Raw genomic sequence first — 13162 nt, 5'->3', positions numbered from 1 at the left:
AGACAAAATTTTCAAGTTTTTACCATAAGTTTATAATGCATGCAAAATTTGCATGAACAACTTAGTAAACATGTTAGTAGCATTTGGATTTTGTATGCAATTACTACGTACAAAATTATACAAAAATAAAATTAACTGTGCAATTTAATGGCACAGCTAACTGAGACTTCTCATGTATTTTTACTTGAGTCTCCTACTGTCACTGGTAGTCAAAAGACTGCAAAATACTCAACTTAAGGGCAGGGGGAGAGTGGGGAGGGCATACACAGAAAGTCATGCTCTGTTTTGCTTCTCTTTGTGCTCTAAATTTTCCTTCTATTTTTATATTAACTGTCCTATGTCAGCCTCAACCCCTTAAAATTCTGGTGACAAAAAGTGATAGCAAAAATGCTTCACACTGTCTTCTTACACATTAAAAAGTGTTGTGAGTAAACATGACAAATTTGAAAGCACAAGGGAAAGAGAAACTTTCTATTTCATTCATCAAGAATGTGACAGACAAAAGTGAGAACTCAGTAGCTTCCAAGAAGTACAACAAGCATTAATCAGGCTATTTGTAATAATTATCACTTATCATACACACCACAGAATAAATGCTCTCCTATGATACTGAATTATTCTGACACAGTGACAACAGTCTAATGAACCACCCAATTACCAAGACAGGTCTCTGTGATTTAACATAATTTTCTTAAAGAGAATGGCATGCTCTGTTGTATGTGTGTACTAGTAATACAAAATGCCATACACTTAAACCTCATGCCCAAACAACACATGCACCAGTGTTCTTACCCACATTGCCTGCCTGTACGAGGACAGGAAGGCAACACACGCCTCCTAGAGAGAATGCACAGAGAGATACTCACATAGACAGATTTAAGAAACATTGAAAACAGAATATAAAGAAAATGACCCTACTCATATCTATGGATAATAAGATGAGTCAAGGTGTCACTAGGGGTACCACTGTAAGAGCGCATTCTCAACGAATTAAGCCAGGCTTTACAAAGCCGGTGACCTAAAAATGGCGGACGTACATGAAAGAAAAACCGCCTAATCTTTTAATAGTCTCTCCGCCTCCCCACACGTCGTCCCTGCGGGGTACAGTAATTAAATCTCGGCTCCGTTCGCCATGCGGAAGCTACCTGAGAAATATTAAGTGCGCATGCTCATCAGTTAAACTCGTGGTGAAGAAGGCATAGCGGCTGAAGGCGATCGAAAAAAAAAAAGCTCTTCTGTTCTATTATCTTTGAAAACAGAGACGAAAAAGGAATAATTTGGCCCGTAGAGCAGCAATGAATCGACTATCTAAGGAGATAATATCACCAGAGATATTCACGGAAATATTAATGTTCGGAGCCGAGATTTAATTACTGTACCCCGCAGGGACGACGTGTGGGGAGGCGTGTGAGAGGCGGAGAGACTATTAAAAGATTAGGCGGTTTTTCTTTCATGTACGTCCGCCATTTTTAGGTCACCGGCTTTGTAAAGCCTGGCTTAATTCGTTGAGAATGCGCTCTAACTCTAAATCTAAATTCAATGTTGAGTGGTCATCTGGTGTTGCCAGTATGATATTTTGATGTAATTCAGTTTGAATCTGAACATGCACGCACGCACGCACGCACGCACACACACACACACACACACACACACACACTCCATGTGGATGTTTTTTTTTATCTTTTTAAGATATTGTTGTCTCCAAGGTTTTGAAATGAATTTAATACAAAAGCAGACATTGGTTTGGGACTGAATTACAACAAGAAGATCCTTTTACAATCATTTTTATACATTATTTATTCAGTATTTATTTTAAAATTCTAGTAATTTCCCAAATGAATGTATGATATTATATTTCAATCTACCTGACTTTCCACCATCCATCCATACTGGTTTCTATCACTTCCACTATCTCTCCTTTCTTGTAAGACACTTCATCTTCTCCATCTCCAATATAATCACACAGGGTTACACATCTCCCAACTAAAATTCAAAGTATGTGGTATATATATTACATATAATGGCTTACATTTTCAAACAAAGATTTATGCATATTCCTCTTTCAACTTGAATGCTTTACAATTATAGTAAAAGTAGATCATTTCTATCTTCTTTTAAATTAAATGAAAGCAAATTGTCTTTATTTTACAAGCAAGCACATCATCTTAACAGCCACATACTTGGTTTGTCTTCTGCTTGAGGTTCCTCTTCCTTGCCCTGGAGTGGTTCTAGGAAAGCTCCGGGAGCCCAGCCTTCCTGGTCACTTCTCTCCAAGTGGACAAACCACCAACCTGTGATGGACACAAAAAAACTTGAAACATACGTATACATAAATGAAGAAAACCACCCTACTCTATCCATGAGGTTCTTCTTCCTTGCCCTGGAGTGGTGCTGGGAAATTGAAGTTTGTCTTCAATCTAATTTTTCTCAAGAAAAAAGCATTTTTCCCCATTCATGAATCACTGCTCAACCTGTCCCTGCACTTGGATTTGATGTTTTGTACAATTTCTAATCAAATAACTTGATTCTAAATGAATAATGAGGTCAGCCATCTCCTTGCCATTTCAGAAGGTAATTACATCAATATCAGCTGCTTTTATTTTAAGGGAATTATCATTTTTTAAAGGTCTGAATTGGGAAAGATAAACTGGGAGATTATTTCAGGATATTTAAACATAGAAATGCAGTATATGCCTTTGGGACATTTTCAAATATATATACAGAATACTGTAATCTTGAAAATGCAATGCTTTCCTCAAATATTTTCCCCATGGTGTAAGACATAAGCTCATAAAATATTTTAACAACAGATCACAAAAAAAAGTTATTTGAAATTGATCTTTGAGTCAAAACTGAAGAAGGGAAAGTTTCAAACTGTGACATGATATGACAAGTGATGCTACCTGCATAAGCTTGTTTAACAGATCCACTTTATACACACCTGAAGGACATTTTTCTAAGACTGTGACCACATCTCCATCTGTGAGGTTTACTTCCCCTGCTTTCCTCTTGTTATACACCATCACTGCCTTGTACAGTTGAGTGTCCCCTTGGTCATGTGATGATGGGGACATAACTGTGACTGGACGGTCATTTACATGGCTGTGAAAATCAGTTGAAACAGGGGGGAGAGAGGCACGCTCCTTGTGGTCTTCATGATCAGAATTTCTTTTGGATGGTGAGTACTGAGATGTTCTATGGAGAAAATAGGAACTAAAAATTACACATTAAGATCTGAAGTGTTCATTTTTCATTTTTCTTTTTTTTGGTAGTACTATATACACGCATATAAGTTAATTATAATGAATGTGCTACTTGTATTAAGGATATTGTTACCCTTTGCCAAAAAACATTTTCACATATGTCATTATATATATATATATATGCACGTCCATGATACTGAGTAACAACAATGGGTTATCATCTTTGAAAGTCTGTCACAAAGGATTCCTATGTGTTGGATTACAATGGGGGTGCTTTCATATGAAAGGGGATGGATTTGTCTTGTTATAGCAAACAATTTTATGTTTCCAAATATTGCTGTGTATTTAAACTTTTTAATTCGTAGCCAAAAATAAGACTCAAACAGAGCTTAAATGTGGGACACAGACATACCTATTTTGCAGCTATACATTATGATAAAGAAAGCTCTCAGAAAAGTATTGTCATGTTTTTTTGGTCATCTCAGGGATCATTTATTGCACAAATACAAAGAAATACAAAAAATTCACAAGTTTTGATGGGTAAAGAAAACAGGAGTGGGTCATGATACATGGTGAGATGACTGGATTTTTTAAGCCGTGTTGTTTTATGAAAAGAAGAGTGTATTTCAGGCATTTAAATCCCAAAATTGGATGATTTGTATAGTTCATGAGCATGGGAGATAATACTTTGTACTGAAGTTGAAAATGGAAACGATGGTTGAAAATGGAAATGATGCCGACCAATGAAACCACAGCTAGGGTACGTGTGGTTTCATTTCCCCATTCAGATTTGACCCAGGGACCTAGTGTACATAGTGGAAATTTACAATGATGATTTAATGACCTGGTCACATGACTATTAAATGAGACTTAATAAATTAGCTACATCCAGTTCCCACTTTTCATCATGCAATGCATAAAAAGCCATTTCATACCATTGCTGTTTAACCACCAAATCAGGATTGCAGCACGCTTGCCCAACTCTGTGAAGTTAAGTGTACTCTTCCCTGATAACTTTTACATGAGTTTACATTTTCCAAAATTTATTAATATAAAGCACAATATGATGCATATTCTAAGCGGAAAGCATGCTCACAACATCTGCCCCATGTTGAAATTTTGATGCCCATGTCCCATTGCAGTTACCTAGTATCGTGGACGTGCAGATGTTTACATTTCTTCAGACATCAAATGTAGTAAGAAAATAATGAAATTTCACAATGCTCACATTTAATATTTTCCTTAAAATGACTTAAGTCAAATCTTGAGAGAGAGAGAGAGAGAGAGAGAGAGAGAGAGAGAGAGAGAGAGAGATTGCAGAAGTGAAAAACCCAATCATTCATCATGTTTTCATTGCAAATCCTTACCTTTCTGATGCCTTGCATACTTTTGTGTCTGGCTGAGGCAAATCTGTACTCCATGGTTCAAAGAATGAAATAAATTCACTACTTTTCACCAAGTTTTGAGGTAGCTGGAGAATTTTCTAGATGGAATAGAGCATGAACTATGAGAGGGAGATTCACTGCAATGGATGCATGGTCCAAAAATGTTGCAATATTTAAGAAATTAACATACTGGATGAAAGGCATTTTATATCAAGGAGCGCAATGCCACATTATTACCAACTTTGTTTGTATCTTTGAAAATATCAAATAACCTTTATTCACTGATTACTTGTAGGTGTGGGGAAATCAGAGCTAATCACAATTTTTCACAGTGACACTTAAGGTACGTAGCCATTTTGACATTCATTATTCTACAAGAGCACATACAAACCTGGCAAAAGTCTTCTATTGACTTTCTTTTCTTCTCTATGACATGATCATGAAAAAGGCCTCCTCGTAAAAACAGAGATATACCTGGAAAAAGGCAATAAATTTAAATTACATGCAATGTGAAGAAATATTAGTAATTTTAACTTAGTAATTGCACTGAGAAAGTACTTCAAGAAGATGCCCCATGCACTTATACATTATCTCAGTCCATCTTGAAATAAAATGGAAATTCTTGGTAAGGAGCATCACACATGCTGATCAAGGGAAGTTCACAGATTTTATTCTCTTACCCGGTAATTCTGGAATGTCTGCATCAGCATGTTCTTCCTTCATTTGAGCCTGAAAAACACAGTGAGAATAAAGCAAACATCAATCTATTATAAATTAATCTCATGTATATAGCTTCGGGCTACAACTTAAATCAAAAGGAGATATATATACATGGCAAATGAATTTGACAGAAAATTCAAACAGATGCATACCCGACAGCTACAAATTGTTACCATGCTGTTATTCTGAGTTAAACAAGTAACAGATCCTTAACATTTTACATAGTGAAAACAAGACTGTATGGCACTAGCAGCATAGTTAAAAACAAAGAATGAAAACTGTACTGCATTTATTAAATGTGTATTCTAGTGTTTAAGGTTGTGTTCAGATTAAAAGTTATTGGTCAAGCAGGGGCATGCCAGACAATTTAGCTAATTACACTGACTGTGCTGTAGTGAAAACTCCTGCTGGATAGATCGATCCTGCTGGACCAATAATTTTTAATCTGAGCACAGCCTAAAATTACTTTTTATTGGAAATATATTGTAAGTTGAGACGATTATTTTCAACAGTATTTCGCTGTAATCTACCTGCAGAACACATCAGTACAGGTTGCTGGTTTACTGGTCTGACAGTTCTGACAGTGCATTATTTCTGTGGTCATCCACCACCATGAGTGATGATAGAGGATTACCACAATGACATAGGTTTTGCCATGCCCCCCCCCCCAAAAAAAAAAAAAAAATACAGGCGAATTCAAATATATAACTCATGAAAAAGTATTCAGTGATTGTTAAAGTTTATTTGCTTTGGACAAATGAAAATAAAAACCTGTTGTATAATTTGTTGAAAACATAGACACAACCAAATTTCACAGGGGCTGATGGATGCAAAAAACTAAATAATATCCATCAAATTTAATTCCTAATAAAGCTTACCCTCAAGTCGAAGAACTGGCTGTATTTTCTGTAGATTGGATACTTCTCTCCATCTGACCATATAACTTGTAAAACATAAACCTGATATGAAAATAAAAAGTTTGAGGTTGACTTGAATGATGATATTTTTATAGATCAAACATGCAAGGATCATATCAAAATATTACACAGATACGCATTTCACGGAAAGCCAGAAAAATACAATAAGAAGTTGTTGGGGTTTTGAGATTTATTTAAGCCCAGGCAGATCAAATGCTCGAGGCGTGGCGATATTGTTTAGTAATACTTTTGAGTATAAAGTGTTAACAAGTAAATGCGATGCTATTGGAAATATTCTTATTTTAGAAATTTTACTATTTGAGAAATTTAATTTGCTGCTAATTAATATATATGGTCCAAATAAGGACACGCCAGAATTTTATGAGTATATTGATCAGTGTATAATTAACTCAGATTATGATTTTTTGTTGATTACAGGTGATTGGAACCTTGTACAGGAGCCAGAATTAGATTGTTATAATTATAGGTTTGTGAATAATCCTAGAGCCAGAGAGAAGGTACTTGGGATAAAAGCTAAACACAACTTAAATGATCCCTGGAGATTAAAACATGGTAAAGCGAAAAGGTATACATGGAGGGCTAGCAATCCAGTTAAAAAAGCTAGACTCGACTTCTTTTTAATTTCATCTGAATTACTCAATATGATTGAAAACATTGCAATCAAGCCAGGATATAGAACAGACCATGCTATAGTAGAAATGACTGTGAAATTCACTTCTTTTAAACGCGGTAAAGGCTTTTGGAAACATAATAACCTACTTCTTAAAGATAAAGAGTATAGAGATCTAGTATGTAAAGTAATTAATGAAACAAAAATGCAATATGCGGCCACTCCCTTTTTAAGAGAAGCTGTGCCAAATATTGACGATGAGATACTATCGTTTATTATTGACGACCAGCGTTTTTTTGAGCAACTTCTTTTAAATATAAGGGGACATTCTATATCCTATGCATCGGCAAAGAAAAGAGAGAGGGAGAAGGCTGAGGATGATTTAATAGAAAAAATTAGTAAACTGGAAAATCAAAATAATGAAAATATTGATGAATTAGCGCAATATAAAAGAGACTTAGAGGAACTTAGAAAAGAAAAACTAAAGGGAAATATAGTACGCTCCCGCGTTAGGTGGGTCGAATATGGCGAAAAACCTAGTAAATACTTTTGTGCCTTGGAAAAAAGGAACTATATTAATAAAACAGTAACAAAGTTGCGGAATAACGAAAAATAAAATAGTAACAGACCAGGCAGAGATTCTTTCTGAAATTCAAAATTACTATAAACAGCTATATGCATCTAAAGATGACATTCTCGAAAAGGTAGATCTTGAAGTTACTTTAGAAGACTTGAAGGTCAATAAAATTAACAAAACTATTTCACAAAGACTGGAAGGAGAGATTACATATAATATAGCTAGTGCTGCCCTTCGGGCTATGAAAAATGATAAAACTCCCGGTCCAGATGGATTCACGATTGAGTTTTTCAAATTCTTTTGGACAAATTTAGGAGCTTATTTTGTACGATCAATTAATTATGGATTTTACAGGGGCGAATTCTCTATTACACAAAGACAGGGAATTGTAAATATACTTCCTAAACCAAACAAACCACGAGATTATCTAAAAAACTGGAGACCAATCACGCTACTAAATGTAACCTATAAGATCATATCCAGTTGTATAGCAAATAGAATAAAACCGATCCTCCCAGAAATATTGCATGAGAACCAAAAAGGATTTTTGTCAGGTAGATTTATCGGGGAGAATACAAGAATAACTTACGACATAATTGAGGCCTGTAAAAATTATAATATACCTGGAATGATTCTTCTCATTGATTTTGAAAAAGCATTCGATTCGATTTCTTGGAGGTTTATTTATCAAGTTCTAAAGTATTTCAATTTTGGCCATGATCTCATACGATGGGTAAAAACAATGAATCAAAATGTTAACCTTTGCGTTATTCAGAACGGCATTTTTTCTACCTTCTTTAAGATAGGGCGCGGATGCAGGCAAGGAGATCCCGTCTCACCATATTTATTTAATCTATGTGCAGAAATTATGGCCATTTTGTTAAGAAATAATAGAAACATTAAAGGAATTCGTATCAGAGAAAAAGAATATCTCTTGTCTCAGTACGCAGACGACACGGTGATATACCTTGATGGCACGGAAAATAGCTTGAAAAGCACCCTCGATCTATTAGAACAATATTTCAAATTTTCAGGCTTAAAACCTAACATAGAAAAAACAAAAGCAATTTGGGTCGGACTTAAACGCGGTTCAGACGAGGTTCTTTGCCCCGAATATAATTTGCAGTGGACAAATAGCAATTTTGTGGCCTTAGGCATAACACTTAATGCAAATTTGGAAAATATTGAAGACTTAAATTACTCGGATAGATTATTGGAAGTTGAAAAGGAAATAACGTGTTGGAATAGGAGAAATTTAACCCCTTTGGGAAAAATTACAGTAACGAAAACTTTACTTTTATCCAAATTTACTCACTTATTTATTTCCTTACCTAAACCAAAAGATGAAACGATAAAGAGATTGGAAAACGCGCTTTTTAAATTTGTTTGGAAAAATAAAAGGGATAGGATAGCTAGGAAGGTGCTTATTCAACCAATAGAATGTGGAGGCTGTCGAATGATTGACATAGAAACGTTTATAAAAAGCTTAAAATTAACTTGGATAAGGAAACTTATGACAAAAAATGACACAGATTGGGTTAGACTTATGATAGATACACAAAATATTAATATAAATCGACTTATTGATCGGGGAGACTTATACTTGGTTAGGTGCGCGGAAAACATGACCAATTATTTTTGGAAAGAAATCGTTCTTTATCTCGCGGAGTTTAAAAGAGATATCTCAAGTTCAGATAATCTGAAAGATATTTTGAAAAAGCCTATATGGAATAGTTCAGAGGTGAGGGTAGATAATAATGATATTTATTTTAAGTCTTGGAATGACAGGGGTGTAAATATAGTAAATGACCTGTTTGAAAATAGTGGAAAACCGCATTCTTTCGAATCATTTAGTTCCCAGTATGACATTAAATGCCCGTTTACATTATTTCTCGGAGTTAAGACTGCAATTACACAACGGTGGCCACAGCTAAGGGAAGAAAACGTCAAATTGGCGCTACCCTACAGACCTAAATTTATAGAAATAATCTGTAAAGAATCTAAGGGATCGCGGTCAATATATGACATATTGATTAGTAATGCGTATTGTAAACCGGCAACTGAGGCTAAATGGGAGATGAAAATAAATATTGATGAAAACTTAGACTGGACTATGATAAATAAAAATATATTCTACTTTACGAAAGATACGACTTTAAGATGGTTTCAATATAGAATAGTACATAGAATTATTGCAACAAATGAATTTCTTAAAAGAATTAAGGTTAAAGATAGCTCATTGTGTTCTTTCTGTGAAAAGGAAAATGAAAGCATTGAACATTTGTTCTTTTATTGTGATTTGGTTCAACCGTTATGGGAAGATTTAAAAAACTTGATAAATGAGAAAGCACTCTTGAATATTAATTTTTCTTTAGCAGATATATTGTTTTTGAAAAACGATATAAAATGTGCAGCCATTAATATACTCATACTGGTAACGAAGTATTATATATATGGAAAAAGAATGAATGAAAAAAGATTAGATTTTCAAGGTCTACAAAATAAACTAAAAAACTATTTCGAAATGGAAAAATACATATATATAAGTAATGGAAAATATGTAGAATATACTGAACGATGGAATTTGTTGGGTAACGTGTTTCAGTGACCTCCTCACATTGTGCTTATTTCCCACTGTATATATTTTATGTATGTTAACGAAATGCTGTATGATGATTGATATTTCTGATATTATTGACAATAAAAAAAAAAAAAAAAAAAAAAATATATATATATATATATATATATATATATATATATATATATATATATATATTACACAGTCAATAGTATGTTAATTCCTGTTTTGTAAAAGACAGGTATGAAAAGTCTGACAAGGATGTTAACTTCATATTATTGAAGGAGTGTTGCCATAATACAATTAACTCTGACTACTCTGAATATCCATTTCAGATTATCATCAAATGACAATTGTGTGACTCTTATTCATTTTTGACTTTTTCTAACCCTTTGCTATTTATAGCATAACTGTTTTCTATTCACGGACATCAGTTGGCAAACTTATCTGATATTCGTGTAATAACTGTTGATGTAATAGTAGAGCAGCTAAATTTAGATCAGTTATGGCTGTTTTAAAGTATACACCTATTGTGTCGCTGTCACCAGAAGTGACGCAGAACTAGATGTTTTTTTCTACAGGCCTACTCATTCCCTGTTTTGGAAAAAGAAATTAAAGGTACCTAGTTCATACTTACACAACGTATCCACCTCTTTCATTAATCTATTTTTTTGCTCTTTTGAATTCATTTCAGACTGGTAGTGGTAGGACAGTGATACAGGTAAATACACTGCCATTGTGACACACTACCTGGTATGCAGGAGCATGACCTGAGCTGGGCCCACCTTCAGGGAGATATGTGCAAAAATTATCAAGTTCAACATCAGATGTTCCAATCTGAGACTGGAGTCCAGAAGATGTGTCTTCTTTTAAATCATTACTTTAAGATTGTCTACAATATGTATGCACCCAATGAATTGAATATATAATTTGTTCTATAATTAATAAACTTTGATACCTATGATGCTGGTTTATATTCAGATTTCTAAACAACATGGATCTGAAATTCCACTGTGAATATAAACATGGATAGGCATACTTTAAGAAAAATCAAACAGAAAATATTGTATGGTAGATCTACATATTTTCTGTGTTGTGAGTTGAAAATAAGGAAGATTGAAATGGAAAGATTTACGTATGTGTAAATCAACATGACATAAATCATTTGTCACAAAGGACCCAGCCTCTGTTTGTAAGTACATGCTGAGGTTTGCTTTGCTTATTTATTTAAATTTTTTTTTCAATAAAACATGTTGACAACTGAATAGGTGGGCCATATGTCACAAGAAACGCCAAAGTGCGTCATAGTCATCACTTCACCCTTTTATTTCTGTAAGAGCACTGAACCAACTACAGTGCCTGTAGATATAAACAAATTATCACAGAGTAAATGATACTTCCTGGTGATGCTGGGGCACATGCATGTATAAGAAATTTGCTTATTACCACAATATGCAATCCTTACTTATTAATAAAAATTAAGTTTCAACTAAATTGAACAAATAAAACAAACAGTTTTTTTCATTTTCAAAAATTATGATATATCAATTGAACACTGGATGAATTTAGGCCAATAAACTTATAAGAACACCACTAGAAGTCAGTATCATCAAGTTTGACTCCTGTGGTTTATGTGACAGCCTTATGTGATATGGTCATAAAACGAGTTGATAAGGGAGTATGAAATGACAGCACGACTTCTCCAACACAGACCATACAGACCATCCCACCTATGACCAACAGGACCCGTGTCCTTAAAAGGGTACATTTAACAGTGCATAACAGACACTGAATTCTAAATATCTGGAGAACTTTTAATCTATAATAAAGCCATTTCCAATACTCTATCAAGCCTATGTTGAAGTATTTCAACAAAATAAATTAGCAATACATTTCAAAGAAATCTGCAAATCAAAAAAGTCAACTTACGTGATGTTTTTGTGGGTAGCTTCTCTTTTCTACTTGTATACACTCAATTCGGTCTATCCGTCTCCCATCTGTAGGCATTATGCTCAGACTCGCATGGGGTTTCCTAAGGAAAATGAAGAAAATCTGTAGATTGCTTTAAATAATAATAAAATCTCTCTCTCTCTCTCTCTCTCTCTCTCTCTCTCTCTCTCTATATATATATATATATATAGAGAGAGAGAGAGAGAGAGATTGGCCTGAACTAACTGGCACTGGTGTATGTCTAAAAATAAACAATCTACAACTGACATCCAATGATACATACATGTATCATCAGAGATGTTACAAACTGATTTAAAAATCATCTTATATCATTAACTTAGGAATCAGAGTCCCTTTTTTTTATATATTCTCAATATTAACTTCCAAAATATGCCTCCTGTATTATAAACCAGTGAATTACATACATACATTTATCCTTGTATATTTACACACCAACTGATAATAATCATTATTCAAATCTTAACATGACAGCAAGTGATACAAGTGATATCATCAGTACAGTAAAGTAGCACCTAAAATGATTAGTGATATTATGCTATCAACCTTATAAGTCCTTTCCAATAATCCCAATATTCAGTGTTTAATACAGGATTAAGAGCCCCTATCCTTATTGGCTTGCCCATAGCCCTTGCTGACTCTGACTGACTTAACCAAGCCTAACAGCATGACCATTTAAGCTATGCTGGAGTGACTAATCTCACTCTACTGCATCAAATGAGATAATGAGCCCAGAGCTTTCTGTACACAATCACTGTAATGTAACACAGATATTAGTCCAAACAAAACACTATTCCTGTTTACTATGATGTAGACTGGAAACTCTAAAAATATCCAAAATTAACTTGTTTACATGAAATTCCTTCACAGTGAGTCTGCCAGAGGGAACCCCTTGACCTCGCACTTGTTTATTAGTTATTTGATCAACAGGCAGTCCGGATAGACATATCTTTCAACTTGTTGACCAAATAACCATATAACTTTAACGGTGATGAAGTTCTCACCTGCCATTATTATCACAATTTCAGAAGCATATCTCAACTGGACTTGAACTGAAAAATTGCTCAAAGTTTATGGCAGATAATTTAGGCCAACTGAAGTCCACAGACATGGTAACTGCAGTTAAGTTTTGAACTCTTGACACAGCTTAGATGTTATTTCAAAGAATAAGTTTGTCATTAAA

General features: G+C 34.3%; 1 protein-coding gene across 14 annotated transcripts in view; it reads right to left on the bottom strand.

Moving 5' to 3' along the window:
• The window catches only part of LOC106178930 (uncharacterized), a 29785-nt gene that overhangs the window by 8612 nt on the left and 8011 nt on the right, over positions 1-13162 (bottom strand). For 6 of the 14 annotated variants that reach the window (XM_013562310.3, XM_013562307.3, XM_013562306.2 and 3 more), the window contains exons 2-10: positions 11941-12043; positions 6187-6267; positions 5269-5317; positions 4980-5062; positions 4571-4686; positions 2942-3195; positions 2181-2291; positions 1866-1983; positions 793-837 (exon numbers count right to left, since the gene is read on the bottom strand). In XM_013562310.3, coding sequence (XP_013417764.1) covers positions 793-837; positions 1866-1983; positions 2181-2291; positions 2942-3195; positions 4571-4686; positions 4980-5062; positions 5269-5317; positions 6187-6267; positions 11941-12018 — 935 coding nt within the window. In that variant the 5' untranslated portion in view covers positions 12019-12043. Of the gene's footprint in view, positions 1-792; positions 838-1865; positions 1984-2180; positions 2292-2941; positions 3196-4570; positions 4687-4979; positions 5063-5268; positions 5318-6186; positions 6268-11940; positions 12044-12525; positions 12709-13162 lie in introns of those variants that run through there. The other 8 variants (XM_013562314.3, XM_013562309.3, XM_013562317.3 and 5 more) reach the window with 3 other exon arrangements.

This window comes from Lingula anatina, chromosome 1 (genome assembly GCF_051362555.1).
Source record: "Lingula anatina isolate TDL-2025a chromosome 1, LinAna3.0, whole genome shotgun sequence".
Lineage (NCBI taxonomy): Eukaryota > Metazoa > Brachiopoda > Lingulata > Lingulida > Lingulidae > Lingula > Lingula anatina.
The sequence above is the reverse complement of the archived record's forward strand: the minus strand, read 5'-3'. Positions and strand labels throughout refer to the sequence as shown.